This window comes from Vicugna pacos, chromosome 26 (assembly GCF_048564905.1).
Source record: "Vicugna pacos chromosome 26, VicPac4, whole genome shotgun sequence".
Classification (NCBI taxonomy): Eukaryota; Metazoa; Chordata; class Mammalia; order Artiodactyla; family Camelidae; genus Vicugna; species Vicugna pacos.
The window spans coordinates 21,105,739-21,133,629 of NC_133012.1; the positions used below are offsets into that span (position 1 = coordinate 21,105,739).

The 27,891-nt window shown below is 37.3% G+C and overlaps 1 protein-coding gene and 1 long non-coding RNA gene across 7 annotated transcripts in view; one reads left to right on the forward strand and one right to left on the reverse strand.

The window, feature by feature from the left end:
* The window catches only part of TENM3 (teneurin transmembrane protein 3), a 1,525,061-nt gene that overhangs the window by 142,071 nt on the left and 1,355,099 nt on the right, over window positions 1-27,891 (reverse strand). For all 6 annotated transcript variants that reach the window (XM_072950498.1, XM_072950499.1, XM_072950502.1 and 3 more), the window contains one exon: window positions 17,209-17,446. In XM_072950498.1, coding sequence (XP_072806599.1) covers window positions 17,209-17,446 — 238 coding nt within the window. The remainder of the gene's footprint in view (window positions 1-17,208; window positions 17,447-27,891) is intronic.
* On the forward strand, window positions 1,448-17,246 carry LOC140689510 (uncharacterized). The gene is made up of 3 exons (XR_012064544.1): window positions 1,448-1,738; window positions 8,565-8,610; window positions 16,936-17,246. It is a non-coding gene; the product is annotated as an uncharacterized lncRNA (long non-coding RNA).

Here is a 27,891-nt window from a genome sequence, read left to right on the forward strand (position 1 = left end):
GACCTTGGTCTCCAAACCCAAAAAAAAAAAAAAAACCTCAAGACAACGCACTAGACACACACTGACTTCAAACTGGACATCTGTGTTTCAGTTTCTGAAATCTACATATCGATACATGATGTGCATCTGCTTTGGTGACCCTGGCAAGGAACTCTTTCAAGAACTAGACTTGAATTGCTAGGAAATTATTATTTTTCTTGGAGCAAAATGCAACTTTGAGATACTGTTGAAAACAAAGATGTACTATTGAAAATACAATGTTCATCAATGTGAGTGGAACCAGAGACTCAGTACCTTCAAAGAGTTTCTAACTTATTTAATTCATACATTTACTTCTGTTGCTGTGAGAGAAAGAAGAATTTGATTTTTTTTTTAAATTTGGCCACTGCCTTTATATCTCAGAAGTACATTTCCTCTTCCTCTGTCTAAATTACTATCCATGTCGGGGGTGGGGGTGGGGGGCATCAAACTAGTGCCTTGGAGATATGTGTACATAATAAATAATTGAAAGAGAAATCAAATCACCTGTGAATTATATTTCAGAATCATTGGTCTTCAGTGTTTTCAGATGGCTTTCTAGTAGAGAAGTATAGAAAGAATTTGTAAAGATTGCTTAAATTGATGTATTTTGAAACTATTTACAAATAATGTCATTCATGTGAGGATGGTTCCTGTAGGTAAAGTTAGATCTCAAGATAGAAATGTTAAAATGCACACGTAAGAAGTCTCACAGACACTAACAAGAAGAGTGGAAAAGGTCTCTGTCAACGTACTTCCTACAGAGAACATTAGTTTCAGATTTGGTAGGAATCTGCCAATTTTTGGGTTCAGATAGCATGCTGTCTTTCCAAAGTCAACAGTGTCCTTTCCACTGCAATACAGATAATACAAAACACTGACAAGTGTATTTTATGACTAATGTGTATCTTTAAAAGCTCAGGACTTAAAAAAAAACAAACCAGTTTCAAGGTTGAACGCCATGCTTACTTTATGTCTAGAACTCCACAGATATTTAATGAACGAACAGATAAATGAATATAGGAATTCAGCTATATGAAAAGTATGTACCAGGAGTTTCCATGTGAGAAACTTCTTTCATCACCCAGTTCTCCCTGAGGTGCCTACCCCTGAGTGTCATTTCAGTCTTTCCCACCCGGTGACTCTCCGCCGGGTCATCCAGCCTTGGGGATATGCTTCTCACAATATAAAAAATTTCTGCAAAAATTACTATCAAAAACATCTGGTTTTGACCCGGCACCCGCATGAGGTTTGGAGCATAAAGGCAGAAATTTTCTTTCCTTCTCAGACCATATTTGGGAATGAAAAAAGCAGACTCTGTGAGAACATTCCCCCATTGTATTCGGCGATACAGCAGAAGCACCAGCAGCTTCTTTTTAATGCAGAGCACACCCGAGCAGGCTGATTTCGCTCTGATGTTTCTAATGATGCCCTGCATGGCGCCTGCCTCCAGTTCCTCAGCTATTTGTGCCACCATTTTCACTCTGGTGATGAACTCGAGACGCACACTTGAAGAGGGACTATCAGAGACTGAGATGAGGAAAATCAATTTCAAAGCCCCAAAGACAGCTGGTGCAGAAGGTCACCGAACACTAACAGTTGCTCTGTGGCTTTGGAATCTTGAGGGGGATTCTATTGACAAAAACAAGCAGGCGAGCACCGTGGGACTGCGTGGCATCATTAACTGTGACGCTGTGGAGCAGCAGAAACACAACTATGGGTGGGTCACTTGGTATTAAGCGCAATTAATTGCTCGTTTTGCTTAAGTTGAAAGACCCATTTTTTTGCTGATCTGCCTTCAACCTTTTGATTTCAGCTTCCCCCTTCTGGTTCGAGCTTTTTATTTCTGACCGATTCTGTGATAGCTCTTTCTCTGGGTCATGTCACAAATTGGAAATTAGCGGGGACAAAGACTGAATCTCTTCATCTTTCTCGCAGTCCCATTCCCATCTTTTGGTCACTGTTGGTAACTGTATCCTTTACGTCTCTCTAACGGGCTAAGGGGTAATTTTCAATTACTTTTCTATCCTGCCCATCCCCTCCTCTCACCAGTATTCAACCTGTCAGAGAATCTTGCATTCTTTCCTTTACAGCATTTCTTCCTTGCTTTTTTTCTTTCTTTCTTTTTTTTTCTTGGCCAGGGTGGAAAAGTTCTTCTGAGTTCTTACACTTCAATTACCTGTTTTTTATTTTGTTTGGTGAAAGCCAAGAAGAGGCAAACGTATTTCAAATTTTCTTCTATTCTCAAATGAAACGTCATATTTTAAATACCAAACCTGCACTGTACCACTGAATTGCTTCTATATGTCCAGCTATAATTTCTACCTACCCTTACCTCAGCCCACTTACAATTGCTTCTTATAATCTCTTTTGCTCTTTTACTCAATGTCTTAGCAGGTATGTTTTTTGTTCCTTGGTGACTCTTCACTTTTCATTGATTTTGTCTTTCAAAGTAATCACCACAAATCTTAACTATTCCAAGATTTTTAGTTGAAAAATAATCAGATTTTTGGAGTACATTTAAATGTGGCTCTCTATCTTGTATCATATGTAATATCAATTTATTCAGTGCTCATTTTAAAAGATCCTAACATCAAGTACAAAATTAAATAAGTTATAAGGTATAATTAAATTGTAAGCTTATAAGAGTCACCAGAAAACAAACAGGTTAAGTCTTTTGTTCAGAGGTTAATACAATTACGTTATTCTTCTAAAATCAAGAACACAGTTTAGTAAGTCGGAAATTGTAGGCACCAAAATGAGAAACATCCCTGGATAATGTGTTACAGCATCATTCAAAGCCGTGTGAGTCTTTTCCTCAATGGGATATGAGGACAGCAGGTAAAAGTCAAAAAGAAAGTGTGCAAGCACTGAATGAAATTTTAATTAGATTAACTTCATAATCAGCTATCTTCGTAGAAAGGAGGGTTTTTTTTTTCCCTTCAGCATTTTATACAGTGTCAAACACCTTTTGAGAGATCAGCAAACAAAGCAGATGATTAGAACGAAAAGAGAACAGTAGCCAGCATTCAGTTTCTGTCCCAAAGGCACAGCTGAAACCTTTCCTGGTGACACACAGACACCTGGAAAAATACTTCCATTGTCTAAAACCCACTGTATCTCATGGGAAGAAAGGTTCTGTTGCACAGGAGACGTTGAAACTTTCTTCCTGCTCTGATTGTGTTTGTTGAACAGAGAGGGTAATTTACATCAAACTAAATGTGAACCGTTTAAATGTCTTGATGCCGTACCATATAGTTATGTTTCTAGGCAAATTAATAAAAATTTTACCTACAATACAGATTGCTTGCTTCCAAATTGGATGCTCTGATTTCAAAGACAACGTGCCAGTAAGAAGAAAGATTGGCTACATTTGGTCAGATTTACAACCTCTCCAGAATCCAAAGTTCTCACTTAAGAGTGGAGGAAATTTTAAGGTATAGGTTCTCTCTCCTTCTGGCAAAATGTAACTTTCTGGATTTAAGAGGCTTATTAAAGGTCTCATAAGATTTCCTCAACATCAAACGACTCTTCCAAAATGACATTTTCAGATTTGAAGCAAATGAATCCCACACTTGTGGATTAAATTTACCTGGTAATATATGAAAGCTAAAATTAACTACTGGGTTCAAAATCGTTTTAGTCACTCGATGATGCCAAAACAATGGCTGGTTGGCCTAGAATCCCATTGAAGATAAAAATACTTAAATTTTTTTTCAAAATATACAAAATTTAATTATTGTACATTACCTTCCATATTGCCCATTATGACTCATTTAATTACTAAAAGTCTATCATGGAGAGTATTTTATATTAAATAACACAGGAGTTAAAACAGCCCCAAATATTTGTCAGGATACATATGTAAGAAACGGTAAACCTGAAAGATGACACTGACTATTATCCAAGCTTTTCGAACCTTAAAACCTGTGCTGCATCGTCACGGTCTTTAGAACTTTCACTATCAAATTCTGATTTTTCAACTCCAAAGCCAACTGGATTACCTGTTAAATGTATATCAGCAATGTGTTTATAATGGATGAAAACCCTTGGAAAAGCAGTTAATTTAAGTGATGTGCTTTAGGATAATGATGCAAGGAAATACAAAATTTTTGGCAGCTATTAAACAGAAAACTAAAGAAAGCAAGTCCATATAGAAGGTGAGGTGTTCCTAGTCAAGGCTGGGTTTGCGATGGTTTTCCTCACCTTTCAGTGACTAGTTCTTAATAGATATCCAAAGACAGCTGTACAATTACTGTGCTTAAATACCTAGCTCTTTTGGAAAGAAATCTCCATCAGTCAAGGATGATGGAAACTCAGAAGCTTTGTAACATGCCAGAACTAAGACACTGCAAAGGCTGCTATGAATTTTCAGGGAGAAGCCCACCCACACTGCATCTGCATAAGACTGCAAAAAGTTCTGCATCATATGGTATGACCCAGTAATCCTGCTCCTGGGCATACATCCAGAAGGAACCCTACTTAAAAAAGACACCTGTTCATAGCAGCACTATTTACAATTGCCAAGACATGGAAACAACCTACATGTCCATCAACAGAAGACTGGATAAAGAAGCTGTGGTATATTTATACAATGGAATACTACTCAGCCATAAAAATTGCATTTGCAGTAACATGGATGTTCCTGGAGAATGTCATTCTAAGTGAAGAAAGCCAGAAAGAGAAAGAAAAATACCATATGAGATTGCTCATATGTGGAATCTAAAAAAAAAAAAAAAAAAAAAAAAAAAGAACATAAATACAGAACAGAAACAGACTCATAGACATAGAATACAAACTTGTGGTTGCCAAGGGGGTGGGGGATGGGAATGGACAGACTGGGATTTCAAAATTTGTAGATACTGACAGGCATATGCAGAATAGATAAACAAGATTATACTGTAAAGCAAGGGAAATACATACAAGAACTTGTGGTAGCTCACAGTGGAAAAAAATGTGACAATGAATATATGTATGTTCGTGTATAACTGAAAAATTGTGCTTTACACTGGAATTTGACACAACACTGTAAAATGAATATAACTCAATAAAAAAAATTAAAAAACAAAGAAAGTATTCTGCAGTCACCTGTCCTTCTCCTAGAAACAGTTCCATCAGACAGATGATGGAATCACAGGTTTTGGTAGGGCCTTGTGAATGTACACAGTGAACGGTTAGGCTACCAACATGAGCAGAAATGTACTTCAAGACCATTACACACATTAACGTGGTAGTTCTCAAACTCTAGCTTGCCTCAGAATCCCTTGGAGGGCTTGTTAAGACATAGAAGGTCTCAGGTGGAACCCTAGGGGCTGATGTTACTGGTCCAGGCCTCACACTTTGAGAACCACTGCAGTGAAGGGACTGGCATATTAGTTTCTTAGCTTCAGTTTAACTTCAAGTCTCCCAACTAGACTGTATAATAAAACAGGAAATCAATTCCAAAGACTCCCGCTTAGACTTCATTGCTGGGAGCTCACTCCAAGGAGTCAATTTAGAACAAATGGAATTTGTTCAATACAAGGCTCAATCCCTATGACCTCAGAATCGAATGGCTTAAACATTTTTCATTGTTTTGTGTCATCTCTTAATTCTTTACTTCCAACGCTCTCTCTTATTGTTCTTTTCTTTCAGTGTCACCTACTTGTTAAGAAATTGGTTCCCCATCCATTCTAATCTCACTGCTATTTTTAAATGTCTACCATGTTTACTAGCCTTTATCTCTAAATGAGACACCAGGACCCGTTCTCTCTGGTTCTTCTTTGCTTCCTATAGTAGCTGTATTTCCCTGTGTGTATTAAACAGTCAGCAACATACTGTCTTATTCCCAGGTGCCTTCTTTTGGGGAGCTCTTTCCTCTTCTCTTTGAACTTAACACTTGAATTTCTGAGTCATGTAGAAGTCACGCTGATAATTCATCTCTGGTATTTACAACTTCCCCAAAGGTTTCACTACTTTCCTTCAAACAGATAATGCGCTCTCTCTACCCTTAACCTTTTTGGCTGGAGTAGTTTTTACATAATGTTTTTATATTTTTTCCTCTAAAAACTTTGCTTCAATTTATTATAGGAAAGAAAAGAGCTGTCTCTACTAACTTTCTTTATTCTGTAAAGCCCAACTCTAAATATTTTAAAGGCACTGTACACACACACACACACACACACACACACACACACACACACACACACCTCCTTACCCCTTTACACATCTGCTACTTTGAGAAGGAAACAAAGTAATACCATTTTCCTGCACAACATGTCTCCTCCCTAACTTTTTTCCTTTGAAGCGGCTGAGGACAAAGTAGTGACAGTCAAGGCGGTGTTCCTAGCACTGGCCACCGTGGGTGCACACTCCTACACCCTGACAGAGGTTGCAGCTGTGGCAGCTTCTGATCTACAAAACTACATGATGAAAACAATTTCTCTCACTGAGGTTCAGAGGGAGCAGAATTCCCGCATAATTGAAAAAAAAAAATTCCACGCAGAATCCTGTGTTATAGTTTAAGTTTTTTCTTTTATACTTTAATTCTTTAGATACTATTTTAAAACATGTTTCCAAGTGTGGAAACAAAAGGACCTAGGAGAGCACTTAACTGGTACCAGGACAGTAAAAAGTACTTGGAGGACTGGTTTTTAACCAACTTCTTCAATAACCACGGCGGTGGCAGCTAGTCGCACTTGCCAAAATCTGTATCTAAGAATAAAAAATTAGCAGCTGGGATCTAAAAACTTAAAAGGTTCATCTCAAGGGGTGATAAAAAGGTGAAACAGTTAAGAAATAATAAAATTTACCTCGAGTTGAGTCACTGATAAACTAAACTTCAGTATTTCTCACTTTGCACTTTGATAATTTAATTTCTACTAACTTTAAAATGCGTGTAGTAAAGGTGATGGGTGTGTGTGTAAATTTTCTAAGAACTGGACAGGGCTTGTTCAAAATGGATTAATTATTTTGCTTCTAATATAAAAGTATGACTATTATAAATTTATCTGAAAATGTTTTATAGTAAGTAATACACAGGGTATCCCTGAATTACCAAAAAGAAAATATTTTAGATGCCTACTAATTAAAATGCCTCTTCTTTTATGACCTTTAAATTAATTATGGTACGCATTTTAAAGACAAATATTTTAAATAAGAAAATTAAACATCCTCCAAGTGAGTAATCAGCATTAGAATGTAAATTATATATTTTGACGTGAAAACAAAAGAACAAATATGTAATGATTCTAGCTGTGACACAGTGAGTTAGTGAGACTGATAAAGGACTGCATGCTGATAGCACGTTGTGGTCTCAAATCTATTACACTTTTGAATTGATGTGCTATTATCTTTGGACAACTTTCCCACTAGGAGGTGATCCCAGCAAGAAAAATGTCTTAAATGAAAAGCTTATAAACAAGATACCTTTCACTGCTGTTACCTGAATTAATATGAGCTATTAGGTGGTTGTACAAAAAGAGACTGGAGACAAAAGTTGTTTTTATAATATTTGACAAAAAACTTGCAAGATGAATGTATTAATAATTATACATTTTAGCAATTGCCTCTGAATCAGTTTGTAATTATACTGAATGTACGGATGGTCCGTGGTCAGTATAGCATTACAGGTTAATTGATCTCGGAAAACTGGGAGGCAAAATTCTAGAGTGTATTAAGGTGACTTGTGGGAAATATACCTCAGTGAATTCTTTGCTGTCTTTCCCATTTACTTTTCAGTCTTAAGTATGTGAGAGACATATAATATAAAATGTAAGTATAACCACAGCTGTATAAAATACATAGGGCTACAATAGGAAACAAAATACAAAATACAAAATACGTTCACTGTGACTTGTTTTAATACATGTCTTTAATCAGGCACCAAGTCATGTTACAGAATTTGGGAGCATTAAGAACTGAGCAATAGGATTAAATGTGCAGATTAAAAAAAACATTATCACGATGGCTAAAATAGCTTAGATGCCTCTGTTTTACATTTGAGTTATTTTAATGGTGTGGCCATGGCATCAAATGCACAAATCTACGTCACATAGTTCCTTACATGTTTTAAGATATCAGTAACACTACAGTTGGCAGTTATTACAAACTAAATATATTAAAATTAAAATGGAAATGAAAAAGAACATCTTAAAATTCCTGTGTGCTATTTGAACAAGACTTAATCTATTTAATTTTTAATTCATTTAATTATTGATGGCTTAAAATTGTTCAGCAAAGCTCTTTCTATAAATTTGAGGAGGAAGCATGATTGAGTTAGAGAAGAATTTCAGGTGCCAATGTACGTTTACAAAGAATAAAAGAATTTCAGGGTTGTTAGATGTTGAAGGTATCCTGGCCAATCAGATGTGTGACCGTGAGCAAGAAGAATTTAACAACAAAAAAAAAACAACTTAAATATTATTTACCTCATTTCATCCTTCTAATGTTTAGTTTTATATATGAATGATAACATCTGAAGGTTAGTACATTGTTACAATTGTATAACCTAGTAATAAATACATACATTTTGGAGTTGAATGCTTTTTTTTTTAACCCCCTTTCAGGTGACCTTGGGCAGCTCACTGAATCTCCATGGGCCTTAAAAAGAAGGTAAGGTTACATACTCTCTAAGAGCAATTCCACTTCTGAAATTTGTTCTAGAGTGTAGTGCACCTTTGTCAAAAAGCAGTCACCCCTTTTCCAGGTCCTCTGTAATAAACTTTAGTTTTTCATAGATATAAATTGTAAGACTTTCATAAATACTGGCTGAATAAATGAACACAATCAGGCATGACTTTATTTCCTTCCATATTATCACTGTTAGCTTTTTCTAAAACAAACCCTGTCTTTGAAAATTTACTTCACAGTTTATCTCCGCTAGGAAGTCACCCCAATTAAACTGAGGAGACAGTGATTATTCTCACTATAATAAAATACCTTGCCCCGAAGCTGAAACAGCTACCTAGCTGCTCACAGGAATTAATCAACATGTAAGTCCTTGGTAGTTGTCGTTGCCTTTACCAGGTCTTTACTACCTTGGTAGCTGTTATGTGCCTTCTAAATACGAACTTGACTGCTTTACTTTTAAATGCACAGCATAAGGAAGGAATAAAGAGAAGCAAACAGACTGAAGGGCTGGGTACTTTACATACGACATTCACATGAATCCTTATAAAATCTTTGCGAGGTATCATCAAACCCATTTTATGAAAAAACAAGGTAGAAATGTATGAGTAGTTGGCCCAGGGTTATCTAGCCAGTAGGATGTTGAGATTTTTAACCCAGATCAGGCTTCTAGTACACCATGACCACATCCTGCAGTATCCGTGCAGGATATAACTGGAGTAAGATGAATTCTGGTGGTAGTATTTCAAGTGGTTCAGAATACCAGGCGAGATGCTAAGAAGTCATAAAGAGGGTCACGGCAGATTCAGAGGGGTTATCAAACAGAATTTATTAAACTTACTTGGTTAATTGCATGTCCAAGAATTTAATCTTATGGGCCAAGAAGAAAAGGTTCGGAGAATGGTGTAACAGAACACAGGCTCAGCTTTGAAATTAAAGGAGAAAGAAATAAAGGAGGTGAAAGTTTCTCAAGGCAAAGTGAAGAAACACAGGAAAAGACAAGCAACTGTCTTTGATAGGATATATACTAATTGGGGATGAAACCAGAGGATGAAATTCTAGAGAGAAACAGAGTTTTAAATCTGGACAATAAATTCTAGGAAGAGATAAAATCAACGTGCACTAATGATGTTAAGCAGAGATCACACACAGACACACACACACTCATGCAAAGTCAAGGGAAGAGGATTGAAACGTATTTTCACAGACCGTATTAGTGAAGAGCAGAAGAATTAAAACTAACCTCCAAAAACCGTTGCTGAGGAAGAAGAGAGGTGCCTCGAAATGAAATGGCCACATTCAGAAAAAGATAATGATTAAGTCACAGTCATTAGCTATGACCAGAGTTATGGCACAGGTGACCTTTTACTTTGATCATGTTCAGAGCAGTGACTAGATGTGTGTTAGAAGTAATTACGAATTCATTTCCCTGGGTACTATGGAAATTAAGGTTATCCCGTATGAATATTTTATACAGATTGCTGGTTACCCGAAACCAAACATTATCAGACTACGTAGTATTTGCAATTTCTGCTTTCAAAAATCATTTAAGGCCTATAGCAAATGATTAATGCATACTTTCCTGGTGTCTTAATTGCTGTTAAAAAAAAAAACTGGTTCACCTCAATTAAACAAAATAACGCTTCTCCTCTATTGTACAGTAACTTCCTTCAAAAGATACCTGAAGCTTAAAAAACCTTAAATACAAGCTGGGTTCTACACCTTCTGACTGATGTGAAGACAATGCATCTATCAAGCCTTTTACGGATCCATTGCAAACATTTACTACTTTAGTTAATTAAATGTTTCACGGGTTTGAATAGTTGCTTTTCATTATAATTTGAAGATTTTTTTCTTCTTCTCAAGAACAAAATTAACAGACGTGGGGTTCCGACCTGCACAAATTTATCTATTTTTTGTTGAATGACAAGAATAGTGTAAAAAAAAAAAAACAAAAAGAACAAAAAACCAAGAGATTTTAGTCTGGTGAAACTATGGTTTAGACTTGGACTGCCTAACACATAAAGATAAATGAGCAATATTCCAGTGAAGACAAATATGTTCCTCATTCTTGGAGAGAAGAGAGCTACTTAATGATGAAAGATATCTGTTCAACTGTTAACCAGTTACTTTGTCTTACCCTAAGCAATGGTTGTTATTACTCTTACCATTCGGACGTACTTTTAAAAAATTTATGGAGCACCTATCATGTCCTAGGTGCTTTGTTCACATCATTTCATTTAATACAACACTATTTCTGAGAAGGTATTATTGCGTTGGAAATTGATCTCAGATTTAAACAATTTGCTGATGATTATATAACTAGTTTAAATGATGGATCTAGGATTAAAAATCGGATTGCAGAGCACGTGCCCTTCTCATGATGCTAAACTGTGTTTATACCCCTGCCAGATCTACTGGGCTTTATTCAGGAATATACATCAATATTGACTCCTGGGAATGACCTTCATTTTAGAGCCACTATTCAGTCCGCAGCCTACTTCCTCATTTTAAGCACTGGCACGATGACCGCTAACAACCAAGCTGAGGCTGTAGCATTACAAATGGTTAATAGGAATCATCCATTTAAAAATATTATGCTTTTGGTTTCATTTATCTTAGTGATCATCTTTGAATCTTTATGCCATACTTTATTGTAGAATGAGGAAGGCATTCTCTCTTTCAGCATGAGAGAATTGTTGTGGAAACCAAGTGGTAATGCTGCCGGACACACATGGCTGTTCATCCTTTAAATAAATTCAGGATCGGATTTTATCTTTAACATTTTTAGTTAATATGTGATTTACCTTTAACATTTTACATTGAAGAAATCAAACGTGAACTTTTCTAAAAAAAACAAAGTGTCATTCAATGTGCTGGCTTCACTATATGCCCCCTCTTGTCTTGATATTGTAAGAAGAAAATCAGGACAAATGTCTTACGTATCATTCGAGGAGTTACATATTTTGGGGGCCAACAGATGAGCTTTCTGTGAAGGGGTTGACAATGGGTTAAGTACTTGCTACAAATTGGCAGCAGAAACTAGAAAATTTTAAAGCGGGAGTCTCACCTGTATTCATTCCATGGCTGAGTTTCTACTGCCTCTCACTTCATCTCCATCTTACTGTTTGCTTTAGGGATAAACCAATATGAACTTATAACTTTACTCTTGGAAATAAAACGTGGCAGGGTAACCACATGTCTCTCTTAGGCCTGTAGTCCCAGTGTGACTGTTCACACTCCCGTTTCACACTTGCACTGGATGCTGATCAATTACGGGGTCCCAGGAGGACACAGGCACTGAATCAGGACTACAGCAGCTTCTTGAGTTCTCCTCCTCTCACTGCGACAAAAGTTTTTAAGCCGCAAGTTGAAACAAGTGTTAAGGCGAAACACCTCTGAGCAAATCCCCATTCATCACATACCCCCTTCCTCCTCCCTCCCATCACTCCTACCGCTGCCCCCTCCGGCCCTCTACAGGCCTTTTAACAAACGCCGTAAGATGCTGAAGGTGAAATATGTCAAGAGATCTGGAACCCATTCAATTATTTACTACTCATTAGTTTGTAATCTTAGATGAGTTTACAGGTTTTTTTTTTTTTAACAAACGGAGATGCCGAGACTCTCAAAGATTAAGAATTTCTTAGCCTTGGCCCAGGTTCAATTTTGAAGTTTATGTCCAGTAACCTTAGCTTCTTCATTTTTGCCTCTCTTGGCTGTATTCTGTGATTTTTCTCTTTTCCCACAGGTGCCCCTTGGATTTCCTCAAACTGCCTTTAACAAAAGGATGCGCCTCAGTCAGTAAACTCCAGTCAGCGGGCTACTTTCCCAAGGATATTCTACTGACGGCTCCACCTTTAATAATGAAAGACCTCACTCCTTACTACCTTGCTAAAGGTAGCTGCTTATAAGCCACGAAGTGCAGGCTGCGGCCTGGACTTCTTAACCGGCAAGGCTGACTCAGACCTGATTATTGTCTTGCCTTTCCCTCAGAACCTTTTACAGTGAAGATAAAAGAAGGAAAAAAAAAAGAAAAAAGGAACAACTGAGTTTAGTAAATCATCCTTCCATTTAGGTATTTTTTTTTAAAGGTATCACAATTGATCTCACATTATAGCAGCCCGAGACATCTCGATATGTAAATTAAAAATGCAATAATGAAAAGATAATTTAATATGCAGTTTCATACATTAATAATTAGCAAAGCATTACTGAACTACAAGGTAAAAAGCTATGGGAACATTAACTAATGAACTATCAATGCCAAAGTAGACTTCATAATAAAACAAGACTTTAATAAATCTTTTATTAAATAGCTGCAAATGAACGACTTGGTTAACATCTAATAGGTAACTAACTACTAAGCTACTTAATTCACATATATAAACGAGGAACTTGCAGGCAATTAACTTTACAATTGCTGAAGGTCAGGCTGCTCAGTGAGAGTCTCTGTCCTACACCTTTAAGTGCTGTTGCTCTCCTGGGTCAAGTGTAAGCTTTTCTCCAGCTCCTCTATGTTCTGGTAGTGGTTATTATTATGTACGGAAGGAGCTGAGTTATAAAATAAACAAAGCATGAGCTACAGGCTATCAGATGCTCTAAAAATGAATTATACAAAGTCCAAGAAATAACTCAAAGAAAAGGAATCTTAAGAAAAATTCTAAGCAAGTATCAGTGTGACATCTAAGCACTGATCGTTATTTTCAGGCGATGATGATATAATAAGAATTTGCTGATAAACTACAAATACTTGTTTGGATCTTGACATGATTGGGGATCTGAAACTCACTGGAGACTGGCGGCCAGAACTGCTCTATTTACTGAGTAGAAATGTATAGTACGTGGTAAGATTGTCTCCAGCAGCAGCAAATGTTAAATTCATTAGAGAAAGGAAATAAACACTTATGGAGGCAAGAAACTGCTGGTGGAAAAACAAATGCTTTTTAAGAAATCAAAATGAAAGCTACGTTCAAGCAGATAGGACAAGCCTTTTCTGTCTTTTATGTCTTCTCCACCAAGTTACTGTGCAAATTACTGAGATTTCCACGGATTATTACGTCACTCGTAACTGCCTATGATCAGTGTATGCTGAAAGGAGAAAAGAGGAAGAGACGGGAAATACAGAGGCTCTTCTCTAAGCACAGCTGAATTTCATCCTTTGTATCTCATATGCTTTAAAGACTGTCTCAGAAAAAGGAGAATCAGTCAGATGAGTGTATGTATGAATAGCAATAATTGCCGAAGATGAAACTCTACCCTAAATGAAAAAAATAGTTAAAGGCAGACACAAGTCTGGATAAAGCTGTTAATATCGCTGAGACCCAGCCCGAGAATCACACACAATAGGGAACCTTAACTAAAAAAGGAAAAAATCAGTGATAAATAAGACTGGTTCTTCACCTCAAGAGTTCCAACCAAGTGAGACTATTAAAGAAACCACAGTAGCACTGTGTCAGTTCAGTGTGAAATTTTCGCACCACTGCCCAGGTGGACTCACTGAGTACCTGCCAGTGGAAATGCCATTTCTTTTGATTAGTTATATTGTAAGATGTGAACATTGGAAAAGGCGAAAATAACAAAATTATACTACAGATTAAAAAATTTTACCATGATATATAATTTTTAGATTCATTATATTCTCCCTATGTGTGAGAGAGTAGTGGCTGGTAGGTTTCCCTTCCATGTCAATTCATGAAGCTATGAAATGTAACTCCATTGATGGTGCACTAATGGGACTGCTCTGAAATGGAATTTCAAATGGCATGGCTTTGCAATCGCCGTGAGAGTGATTTCTTATATGGTCTGAATTTAGAGAAATCAGCTACAATTTCACATACAGCTACTGTGGGTTGTCTTCTAAACAGTTACCTTCTTTCCTAACTTCCCACCAACAAATTTCATTACTACAATATGAGGAATAACAAGAACACATCTTTTCTTTCCCCTAAATTATTCCAAATTATTGCACTAAAAGACAGGGCTTCCAGGAACACCAACCCTCCCATTGACAACTCCCAGTTTTTGAGGCTTTTGTGCTAAACAGCACATCCCTAAAATTAAACACATTTCTGATGGCCTAACATGGCATGTTTCATAAATATTTGTCAAAACAACTATTGTCAACGACAATGCAATTATCCATATTCAATTTGATGACTCAACTGGAAAATTACTCTTTTCCTAATAAAATTTTTTTCCAAATGACAATAGTGAATCAGTGTTGATTAGTTGTTCAGTGTGTGCTAATTAATTACACTGGGTAAATTTAGCTCTGTACTAATAATCTCAGGGAAAAAATACCCAAACCCCTGTGCACATGACTCTTTGTCTTGAAATGGAGAAATGTGCTGTTTGCCGACTTCCCTTGTACTTTCTCTATCTAATTTCTCTCAGAAGAGAGTTCAATAATACAAAAGAAACAATAAACCCCAACTACTTTCGGCTGACACCATAGATAAAAAGATAAGGGTTCTTCGGAACCTTGTTCTTAGGTCAAGAGTAAAAGAAAAGAGAGAGATTTTTATTGTTGGCAGCTAACTGTGAGGATCTCTTGTGAGCTCCTCCTCAGGGCAGATTGGTTTAGATCATGCACTTAATGGCAAAAAAAAAAAAAAAAAAGCAGCAATTTATTCATTGTGAGACCCACTTCTTCATCCAGAAGCTAATTTAAATGCTAGCTTTAGCCAAGGGCTCTACAGAGCAGGGCATCTGGGGTGAACATTCTGCCAGGAGGTCCAGAGTCCTCTGTTTGGCTTTATGTGGTGATGGTTCTTTTCCTCTGAACCTCCTGGAAGCTTAGGGAAGGAATAAATATGAACAGGAATGTCAGGGGAACTTTGCTGCAGAGCTGCCAACAGGAGACCAGGGAGAAGGACGCCACACTTTCTGTTGGCGCAATACATCATCTAAAGGAGACACTGACTGTTGAGGTTCCGGCCAAAGGAAGAAGGTAAAATTCTTTTGTACCTGGAGATATTTAAAAGTGAAATGGATTAGCTCAAAATAGCTCTTACTGGCTTATACTTTGGTATCAGAAGGTTGCTAACTGGGCTAACCTTTGCCAGAAGTTGTAATTTTTAAGAAGCTCACCGAAACACCAGTATGTGTCAGAGCAGGAGCCCTGAGCTGGAGAAGTCTCTGGAAAGGAAGACTGAGGGCCCCACAGGCCATCATGTGGAAATGGGACAAAATGATTTTGTATACTTCCAGACTACCAACTGCATGATGGCGACCAGAGGATGGAAACTTCAGGAATGGAGTTTCATTTCATCGTAAAGATGAATTTCCTAATAGAACATTCTAAGCATGAAAAGAAATAATGCTGGAAGGAACTTTATTTTTTTAATTTTTATGTTTTCATGTATCATTTATTTATTATCTTTTGTTTTTCTTGGGGGGAAGGTAATTGGGTTTATTAATTTAATGGAGGTACCGGGGATTGAACCCAGGACCTGGGCATATACCCACCCCCTGGAAGGAACTTTAGAGAGTAGGTCCCATCTCCCTCGTGTTGCAAGAAACTAAACCGTCCTTAACAAATGGTCATCTGAACTTGTTGACTGGATAAAGAAGATGTGGTACATATATACAATGGAACACTACTCGGCCATAAAAAAAGAATAAAATAATGCCATTTGCAGCAATATGGATGGACCTGAAGACTGTCATTCAAAGTGAAGTGGGCCAGAAAGAGAAAGGAAAATGCCATATGATGTCATTTATATGAAGAATCTAAAAAGTAATAATAATAATAAGGATACAAATGAACTAATTATTATTTTGATTTCTTGAACATGTGTAAGTACATTTGACTGTCCTTTAGGATTGGATTACCGCATTCTGTTGATTCTTATTTTGTAGTTGGCTTTATTCCATTGATAACTACATAAGTTTAAAAAAGCTAAAGATCTAATCTGTTCTTAGAAACAACAATTAGTACACACGTGAAACTAAAATAATGTGCAGTGTACTGTTTATATGTATTTACATGCAATATAATGTGTATGTGCAGTCGAACTGTAATCATTCTACATAATAAAACTGGAAAAAAAAATGGTCATCCGAACTTGTGCTTAAGTATCACACGTGGGAGACCACTATGATTTCATGATGTAATGGGCACAATGTGGTCTGCGGAAGCAGGGATGTCTAGAACCAAGCAGAAGCTTGACGTGTTCACTGAATCATGGGACTGAGAATCACATTTTACATGTCCACCCTTTGCTCCACATGCCTAATCATCTGCAGATAAGAAAAACCATGGTAATGAGGGAACGTTTCACTGAAGCCGTTTATTCTCATCTCTTGCAGGCTACGACATGTGTGAAGAGGATGGGCAAGTTCACCGGCCCAGCGGCTGTAAGAGTGCCAACAATCTGGAAATGTTCCGAGGGAAGACAAAGCAGAGAGTCTGTAAGAACGGTAAACTCTTGCTGAGGCAAGGGCTGGACTAGTTACCTGGCAACTTCGGACGTTATGAAAAGAATATGGCTTGTTGACTACTTTCAGCGATGCATCCCCCGTGCAGGCACACGGTGCGCTCCGGACAACCAGATACTCTGCAAGTCTCACGTCAGCACTTACCTGCTTTCCAGTGGTACATTACTGCCAAGGACCCAGCTGTCCTGCAGCTGGACGGACTCGGGCGTGGTTTGCAGCTCGGCGGGCAAAGCAGCCGGCGGGGCCGGACTCTGGTTCCTTCTATTGGTCAGGGAGTTTCTATTGAGAGAAGTGATGGATGGATGATGCTGTGCAGAGTGTTGCTTATGGGAAGGTGGCAAAGGCTGCAGGGTGGACTGGCCTTGGTTATTTGCAGGTTGCTCTGAAAAAAGAAAAGAAAACCCATTATATATATATATATGTATGTGTACATACACATCTATACACACTACCAATTTCTTGGGGATCCACTGCAGATGAATTAGAATAAAAACTGCATATAAATCTATAACCTAATATATTTGCATATTATTCTATTAAGCGGGTGTTCAGTGACATTCTCTAAGAGCAAGTTTACCCTTGATACACAAAGTTCTAATTAATATACAACAGATGGTAAAATTGCTTTTGGTTTTAATTTGTTTCAGATTTTTTTTTTCATCTGGTTTTATTAACACCTACAGAAAACAGCATCTGACAGCTCCCCTAATGTGCCTTTAGATTTCAGCTTTTTTTAACAAACCAACCCTGAAATTAAATGGGTAATTTCAGTAGAACACAAAGGTTCTGGAAATGCATATAATCCCTATAATTATTTAATGGAGTTTTTTAAAGCTTTATTTAACTGCAATAAATTATTACAAGCTAGTTGCTAAACAGCAGTAGACGACTCTAGTTTAGTGCATTTCAAATAAGGCAGATCTGCACTATGATCTACTAATAGATGCTAAGTATTCTTTAGCAGAAGGTCACTCTGTGAAGCAGATGTTGTTTCATGGATATTTACCAGACTGAATCACATCTGATTACAACGTCAGAAGACTCATATACTTAATGACCGTTTCATCCATTAGAACACACACAGAACAGATTTTCCAATTTCACAGTATGCTGTATAACTACATTTTCGAGTAAGTCATAGGTGACCAGAGCAACTCATGCCTCTATGTCGATGGTACGAATATTTTGTACGACACCAGAATCATCAAGGATCCAGTGACTTCAAAATATAAACACAACAGTAGGTAGTAACCAGGAAAAAAATTCCCCAAAGCTAATAAGTCATAAGTTAAACTACACAAATTAATGTAACATCTGACACCCACTTTTCAATCTCATTACCTAGCTCTGGACATGCTAGAATTCACAAATACTACATTCTAGGAAACAGACAGATGACTCCTTAATTTAATGCTAAACTTATTATGGTTCCGCGTGCATAAGATGTCAATTTTTGACTAAATGCAGTTCAAAGTGCAATATAATTTTAAAGTGATGTATTAAATCGTGCTATTAATATAAATGCATGTATTAAAAAAGAATAGGAAACACAGAGACTATCTTTCATCTACAATGTGAACTCCAGCAGTGACTGTGAAGCCAAATAATACAGTCTAACATTTGTAATTCTGATGGCAGGAAATGAATACATGATATATAATAGTTTGAATACATATTGTCAAACCTCTTTACAGGGTACAACAATTAAAAGAACTCCTTCCATAGCATATAATGTCAGTAATTACAGCATGTTTCCAGGGGTCTCTAATAATCCACATCATACTAAGAACAAATAATTTCTTACTCTTGAAATGAAGGACACCTAAATCTCTGAAACAGAGCTGCTCCCTTGCACAGTCTCTACTCTTAAAGGTTCTCATGGTAGAAACTACAGAAATCTGACTTGGTCCACTGTTTTGCTGCTCATGAAAAATGACAGGTGGCTAAATCTCAGTTAAATTGGAATTAACCTTCGAAAGAATGGCAGGGTTTAAACAGCACATACAGTTTTAATTGTCAGAAAAAATGAAAATTCATGGAAGATTTATTATTCAGGTATCATATAACTAATTAGCTTTGTTGTTCCCGGCATCAGTGCATACGATTACAATCTCTACCGATGTCTTTAAGGAACATTTCAAGAAGCCATTTATAGGATGATATAATCAGCTGCCAGTTAGGAGGACTTAGACTAGGTTGGTATCAATGAAATAGAAACAAAGAGAGAAAAAAGAGAAACATTTCAAAAGGAAAAGTATCAAGAGTGTGCCTCAAAAGAAATAGACGAATGGAGCAGATGACTCCCATGTTCTTAAGCACAGCTCCATGGAAGAACAGTACTGTGTTATAGACACATTATACAGAATACATTACATACTAGACATTACACTATGTAGAGGAAAGAGCGGTGCAGTAGAAGTCAGAATGCCCTATTTGATTCCTAACTGTCCCAGGCATCATGACAGTGAGCCTGTTTTCTCATCTGTAATGCAGGAATATTGCCCCATCCAGGTATTACTGCAGTCTAAGGATTCAATGAAATGCACTCATTCATTCATTTATTCACATACTTAGTCATTCATCCCACAAACATCTGTCAAGCTCTTACATTCCAAGGATCTGCTGAGTCAGTAATAGGTGAAAGCATTGTGTAAATGGTAAAGCATTATACATCTTGAGATTGTTATTGAAAAATTAAAAGATTTTAAGATCTATTATCATCATCTATTTCAATATGTTGAATTTAAGATTCTTATCCTTAAAACAAATCAAAAATATAAAGAGTGGGTTAAAAACGTCCATTTAAGTTTTCAAAAGTATTGCTCCTAGAGAATGTCATTCTAAGTGAAGTAAGCCAGAAAGAGAAAGAAAAATACCACATGAGATCGCTCATATGTGGAATCTAAAAAACAAAAACAAACAAACAAACAAAAACAAAGCATAAATACAGGACAGAAATGGACTCATGGACAGAGAATACAGACTTGTGGTTACCGGGGGGGGGGGGGGCGGGGTAGAGGGTGGGAAGGGATAGACTGGGATTTCAAAATTGTAGAACAGATAAACAAGAGTACACTGTATAGCACAGGGAAATATACACAAAATGTTATGATAAATCACAGAGAAAAAAATGTGACAATGAGTGTGTATATGTCCATGTATGACTGAAAAATTGTACTGAACACTGGAATTTGACACAACACTGTAAAATGATTATGAATCAATAAAAATGTAAAAAAAAAAAAAGTAATTAGTTCTGGGTATATAATCCAGAAAAGATGAAAACACTAATTTGAAAAGATACATGTACCCCAGTGTTCATGGCAGCACTATTTACAAATGATGATTAGTTTAAAAAGATGTGATACACACACACAACGGAATACTACTCAGCCATAAAAAGAATGAAATATTGCCATTTGCAGCAACATAGATGGACCTAGAAAATATCATACTAAATGAAGTAAATCAGACAAAGACAAATGGTACCACTTATTCATAGAATCTAAAAAATAATACAAATGAATCTATATACAAAGCAGAAACAGACTCACAGCCAGAGAAAGCAAACTTAAGGCCATGAAAGGGGAAAAGGAAGGGGGATAAATTAGGAGTATGAGATAAATAAATACAAACTACTAAACAAAATAGATAAGCAAAAAGGATTTACTGTATAACACAGATAACTATATCCAACATCTTGTAATTATAATGGAAAAGAATTTGAAAAAGTATATATATATAACTGAATCACTTTGCCATACACCTGAAAGTAACAGAATGTTGTAAATCAACTATACTTCAATGAAAAACTGCTGAAAAAAATAATTAATTTCGCTATGGCTTTCTCTAGACTCATTCATCTAGCAAGTATGTATTAAGGACGTACAACGTGCAGAAACATTGTGCAAAGATCCTTGCTCTTTCCAGCTGTCTATGAGGTTATTTCAGCACAGTTTGTTCTGCCTGCTGGGACCTCTTTGGATCTGACTACCAAATCAAGACTCCTAGCAAGTAACAAATCCAGAAAATGAGAGCTAAATTCAATCTAAAATTTGATGGAACAGAGTAAGTGCAGGGTCTGAGGGAAATGGGATGGATGGCTAGAAATGTAAATTCTGCAGCAGACCACAAACAGAAGCAAAATCAGAGGATTCGGCTGGAGGTCAGCGCTAGTCCTAGAGACCCCGGCTCCCAGGGTGTGAGAGCGAGCTGGAGAATGCATTTCTCCAGGCCAGCTTATTTCAACATAAAGTTTATAAAGTATAAGAGGATGAAATAAAATTTAACATAGTCAGGGAGGAAGATGGAATAAAAGAAAACCGAAAGTGGGAAAGGTAAGATAAAGCCAGACATGAGGTGAGTGGACAGAATGCCTGCCATCTAGTTCCGTATATTTGTAAAGGAGGATGCAACTCCGGCTCTAAATTACCTTGTTGCAAGCACAAGAGATAGATGATGAATTACATGATTTGGAGTGTTTTTGAGATCAGAAAGTTTGCTTAGGTACTCAGAATAGAGAGCGCATTCTTTTTCAAGTCCTCCTAGGGACACAGATGAAGATCCAGGGAAAGGTTTGTGGCCAGGGTTCAAAATGGGCCAAGGAAACAGACAGCAGGGTTTAGACATGGAGATCAGCACTTAGAATCTGAAACAGGTAGGCAGAGCCATATAAGAACAACCAAAACATCAACTGTAGCCTTTGCTTTAAGACTCCTAAAATATGCTGAATGACCGGTGACATTTATGCACGTACAGGACCTTGGGGGGGCGGGTCATCTCATCCAAGCAGCGTACCATGTAATTCACCCCAGAAACCGGTTTTTTGGAATATTTCTTTTGAACCATGGCAGATGTTCCAATATTTAAAATCTACCTTTAAAGATGTGTAAGTAATGCAAAGATTACATAAAATACAGAAGAATATAAAAAAATCACAAACATATAAGATGTGAAAATACATAAAATATATATTAGTTTGCCAAATATAGTGCATATATATATATATTCCTTAATTTTTAAAGCTTATAATGAGAAATGCTCCACATTAGATATTTTAAAAGAGATACAAGTTATTTTTCCAAGTGTTCTTCCCTATCCTTTTTAAAAAAATGAAATTCCTGGCACTCTGCTTACTAGAAACTATATATTATACCTAACCAGTGCTGTTTCTTTCAGCCTGGCTTTCCTTGTTCCAGTTGCTGCTGCTCATATAACTTTCATGACAGCCCTACAGTGGCTTGTTTTTATTTGACAAACGGAACACAAATGAGAGCGCATATCTGTTCAAATTCACATTATATTAATAAATATTAGATAGACAAGACTTTGCTCCCTTTGCTCGGCTCTTTGCCACCAAAGGATAGAGCTCTGCAACAGAGCACTGAAAGCTGTCACGTTAGACCTCTCAGCACGGGGGAGGAGCCCGGATCACGGGAGACACAGGAAGGTGTGCTGTTAGACCACGAAAGCTGTTTGAAAATCGAGTCGATTCCAGTTTTATCAATCTATAAAACCCAATCCCAAGCAAATGTAAGGCATATTAACTGAGTGCTACCGGGGGAAGAAAATAAACTTTCGGCAACTTTCTTGGATAGCAACTCTGCTGCACGGATCAGTGAGGTGGAGGGGGCCAGAGAGACAAATGCCAGTAAATACGGGATATTTACATGTCATGAGACAGGTATTTTTTTCCGTGGGATATGTTCTTGAATAAGTTACGTTTCTCTCTGAGCTTCATTTATTTTATAGTGCTTACCAAAGGATCTAAAAGATACAGTGCCTGGCATACAGTAAGCACTAAAGGGCAACTTATTAATGGTAGGGGAGAAATAACTAGCTTTGAGGCGGAACATCGCAAGGGAAAACAAAGGAATTGAAGAGCCTTGTCGGCAACTAATACCCTTATCACAAGAAGTAAGAACACGCTATCAAATATGTCTGAAGAGGAAATGTCTTTCCTTTCACAGGCTACAAAACAAGAACCAGAAACGTCTTAGGAATCAGAAATAAATTCCTGCCTTGCCAGTTCCCAGGAAAGAGGGAATCTGATCTCATAGTCATGAAGTGTGGCTGAGTCTCTTTCTCTCCTCTAGTATGACCACAGAATCATGTCAAGAATTAAAAAAAAAAAAAAAAAAGAACATCTGGTGTTTTTTTTTTTTTAAACCTACCTGGACATGTTTGCTGGTTTGAATTTTTTTTTTTTAAATTAAAAGCCACTACCGGCAGCTTCCTGATTGTGTTTGGAATTCAGTCTCACTCTCTCTGGTTTACAGCCTTGGGCTGTGGTCTTTGGGGAGCAGAGTGGAAATGGACTTTCAAACAGGAAAGCCGGGAGACAAAATAATAGCTGCTGGGAGACAGGGGATACCTTTGTGTGCGTGCGTGTCCGCACCTGCTCGCGCCCCCGCCCAGGCGGCAGGGAGGGGCCGGTGGCTGCGAGGCAGAGGTGAGGGGGGAAGGGGGCTGGCACTCGCTGTGGGCAGCTCCTCCCAAGGCTTTGTCCCTCCCACTGCTTCCCTTTTCTGTCCTTTTCTTCCTCCCCTGCTACTCAGTTGTGGGCTGGCTACCCATGTCCCTAGGGAAGAAATGCTCTATTTTGGAAGGGAGCTAGAAGCTAGAGGCTGACAGCTGTGCTCCTTTAGAATAAATGCTGGCAGTCTGAGTAGAGCCTGCTAACAAAAGAGAAATGAGTGATGGAGGAGGAAGGGATGAACGGAGAGGGGTGAGGGAGGTGGGGGGAGTCGGAAGAGAGGGGTTACGGTGGGGGTGGCGGAGAGAAAAATGGAAGAACAGAAACATTTGAGTGTTTACTGCTGTTTATGTCCCCTTTTTTGGAAAACAGTAAAATAATGATACGAACAAAAGAACATGTGAAAAACAATACCCTTTCCCGGAATATAAATTGAAATTATTCTATATCTTGATTTGCAATGGGGCATTCTTTCATAGAAAAGGGAAATCAGCCTATAGAATAGAAACATTTTAAACTTTATCAAACTGCTAAAGAACCAGAGAAGCATTCTTCCCATGGCTTGAGGACTCTTGGACACCAAAGGCAGCAAGATGAATACAGGAATAAGCTCTGGTTCTGCCTCCTAGGAGTTTACAAGACTCAAAGGCCCCCAGTTGAATAAGACAGTTAGAAGGAGCCAAGCCCATTTACTGGGCATTAACAAAGGTGGGGTTAAAGCCTGTTTCTCTATCACAAAATTCATTCCTCCTTTCTTTACTTCCAGTCTGTATCTTGACTTTCTCCCACGTGTCTCAAACAAGACTGAAGCCTTGTCCTCAACTGACCTTTTCCCTAAAACAGGTCACCAAAACAAGATGTATAAAACACTATGCTGTTGTATAATTCAATTATCATATTAATTTTTAATTGAAGTATAGTTGATTTACAATACTGCATTAGTTTCAGGTGTATAGTATAGTGATTCGAGTTTTTTTTTGTAAGTTATATTCCATTATAAGTTATTACAAGACATTGGGTAAATCCTTGTGGCTTACCTATTGTATAAATAGTAGTTTATATCTGTTAATCCCAAACTTCTAATTTATCCCTCTCTGCCCCCCTTCCCTTTTGATAACCATAAGATTGTTTTCTATGTCTGTGAGCCTGTTTCTGTTTTATAAATAAGTTTATTTGTATCATTGTTTCAGATTCCACAAATAAGTGATATCATATATCTGTCTCTGCCCAATTTACTTCACTTAGTATGATGATCTCTAGGTCTATCCACGCTGCTGTAAATCGCTATATAGCATTCTTTTTTAAGGCTGAGTAATATTCCATTGTATGTATACATATACCACATCTTCTTATATAAGCCAATTATCTGTCGCTGGGCACTTGGGTTGTTTCCACATCTTGCTATTGTAAATAGTGCTGCTAGTGACTAGGGCTTGGAGTGAATGTTCCAAGTGAAGTAGGATCAAATCACAGTTAGATTTTGTGTTTGAAAATCCCAATGTAATTCTTGGATTTAGCTTACTCTTTTGTTTCATTATCAACTGACTCAATGGCCTTACGGATATTGCTTTCCCTTGATTTCTAGAACATTTAGGAAACAACACCTCCCTCATCTGGCTACATCTCAGGAGCTACTGGGAAGGGTGTATTACAAATTCAAAATATTTTATGGCACAATTATATTAGAAGTCTCCCCTTTGCTCAGAAAATATCATGTATACTGTAGACATTTAGTTGACATTACTTCCCTACGAAGAAAAAAATTAAGTAGCAAGAATTTTCCTTATAAATGAAGAAAATCTGAGCTAAAGAAATATGTGTTCTTAGTCATACCACAACTCAGTGGAGCCCATATTGAGTGAACATATTTAGACAGTCAAGATGCTTTCTTCTCTTCCCCTTTCCCACCCTATCCCGTCCAGGGACATAAAATAATAAGATAACCACCTAAAATGGTATAGTGCAAATTGGAAAAGAGAAACCACCTCACTCAGAAAATCACTTGCACACAAACTTGCTCCTCTGGCTTACTGTTTTATCTAGTGATTCTCACATAAGCCAAGTGTTTGAAAGTGAACTGTCCATTTACATACCTCTGCAAGCCTTTGGTTAAAATACAGCACTATATTATAAAACTTGTCACCACAGATTATGTCACTTACACATTTCTGACAGTTGCATGCAAATCAAATGAAAATTTAAAATGTGCTTTAAAAACCGTACAACACTATATAAGTCAACAATATTGTTTTTATCACCTTCATCATGAGACAGTTGATCGTAAGGCTATTTCTATAAAAACATTTGAGTATGAAAAACCTTAAGGATAAATAAGAAGACATAAAAGGAAGACTTGTACTGGCCAGAGGGTATTATTTAAGTGAGCACAGATGAACCGATTTACTGTCCTTACTGAGTCAGAATTTGGTTCAGTTTCTTTAGGATCATTTCTTGGAATGTGGATTAGAAGAAACCATGTATGAATCTTTAAATCTTTGCATTCTTTTTTCTTGGACAGTCCATTTCAGACAATGTGGCAACTCAGATTATCTGCCAACTTTCTTATAAAATACCCAGAATAGCTGGGTAAAATATAAAAAAAAAAATACTTGGATTAATTCATTTAGTATATCTATTGTCGAATATTTGCTAGGCTCTGTTCTAGGCACTGGGATACAGCAGTGAACAAAACAGCCAACAGTCTCCGGCCACCAGTGGAACTTGCACTTTACATTAATACACCTGAATTAGAAAGAAAGGATGGGCCAGAAACAGAGGGGAGAGAAAAACTGCTTAGAGCACATGAGTTGACACCGTAGCTTCCCTGAGGAGATCTGCCAGTCTCTGTAATATTTAATGTACAAGGAAGAGTCAAGAATTCATGCCTCAACCCTTACTGAGACCCCCTACATCTGGCCAGAACCCTTAACGTGCTATCATCTCAGTCTAAGAGTAGACTTAGAAAGCCTTCGTATTGCAGAAAGGACATTAAGGAATCTTGCTGTGCCATCTTGAGCCCAGAGGGGGATGAAGACAATGCCTGAAAATTTCAACCACTGGCCTGGGCTTTTCTGGAGTTGGAGTATAAGGTTGAAACTTCCACTATCAACATAGGTCTGGAACCCCAAGTCAGGAAATTAATATTAAAAGTGGTGCCTTGAGGCACCTAGAAGAAGAAAATAAAAAAAAATTCTCTAGACGAATATGCGCTCAAAACAAGTGACAACAGATGTCCACAGATAAAACCCAACTTTCAATGAATTTACAGACTAAAATTACAGAAGTTAAGAGGATCTACCTTGAGTCAAAAATCTATAGAGAAAACAAGATGTAAGAATTTATTTCCCCCCAAAACTTCAGAAAATATAGCCATCAGATAAAACTATGTTTAGAATGATTACAGATTTAAAAGAAATTAAGAACATAAGAACAAGACATTATGAAAAAAGAAGAGGTAGTTAAAAAAAAAAAGGTAGAATGTGTATGCAGCCACTGAAATTAGAAACTTATTGGGTGGTTTAAAAAGTGTATTAGACGTAACTGTAGAGAGTACCAGTGAGTTGGAAAAGAGATTGGGGAAAATTGCTCAGATGGCATGAAAAAGACCAAGAGTGTTTAAATATGAAAGAATAATTCAGAGACAAAAAACACAGGATGAAAGAAAGCTCAGTAGCCATTCAGTGAGAGTTCCAGAAGGCAAGAACAGAATTTTCTTTGGAGCTACCTAAACAGCTTTCTACAGAGTTCCTAATACCACACGTCCGGCTGTCAAATTATACAGAATATTAACTTACTCATCTCTTCTGCATTTCATAGGAATTAACTCTGCTATTCTCTCTTTTTTTTATTAGACAACACCTTTTGGGGGTTACGTTTTATTTTGAAGGTAAGTTCTCTTGAGTGGCAATAAGTTCTCTTTGGAGATATTCTGGTGGCTATGGTGACTGCTCAAAAGTGTGCACATAGTCCGAAATGTCAAGCACCCTAACCTATTCAGTGGGTGGAAACAACTGTAAATGGCTATCTTCTGCTTGTCAAGCAGTTCCTCTTCCAATATACTAACAGTACTGGCTAATAATGCCACCAACAGTTATCCTCGACAGAGTCCTTAGGTTTCCATCATCAGTTTTTACAGAAACATACATAAATTTATCTATTATAGATGCATAGAAACATGGGTAAAAATACCCTTAAAAATGTCTCAGGATACCTGAGTAAGCAAAAAAGGAAGATTCTGTCCCAGTCCTGACAATGAAAAATTGCTAACATACAATCAATAAACACTTATCTCCCCACTCTGATTTCCTCATGGGCATTTGATTTTCATGCAATCATATTTTATTGACTTTAAA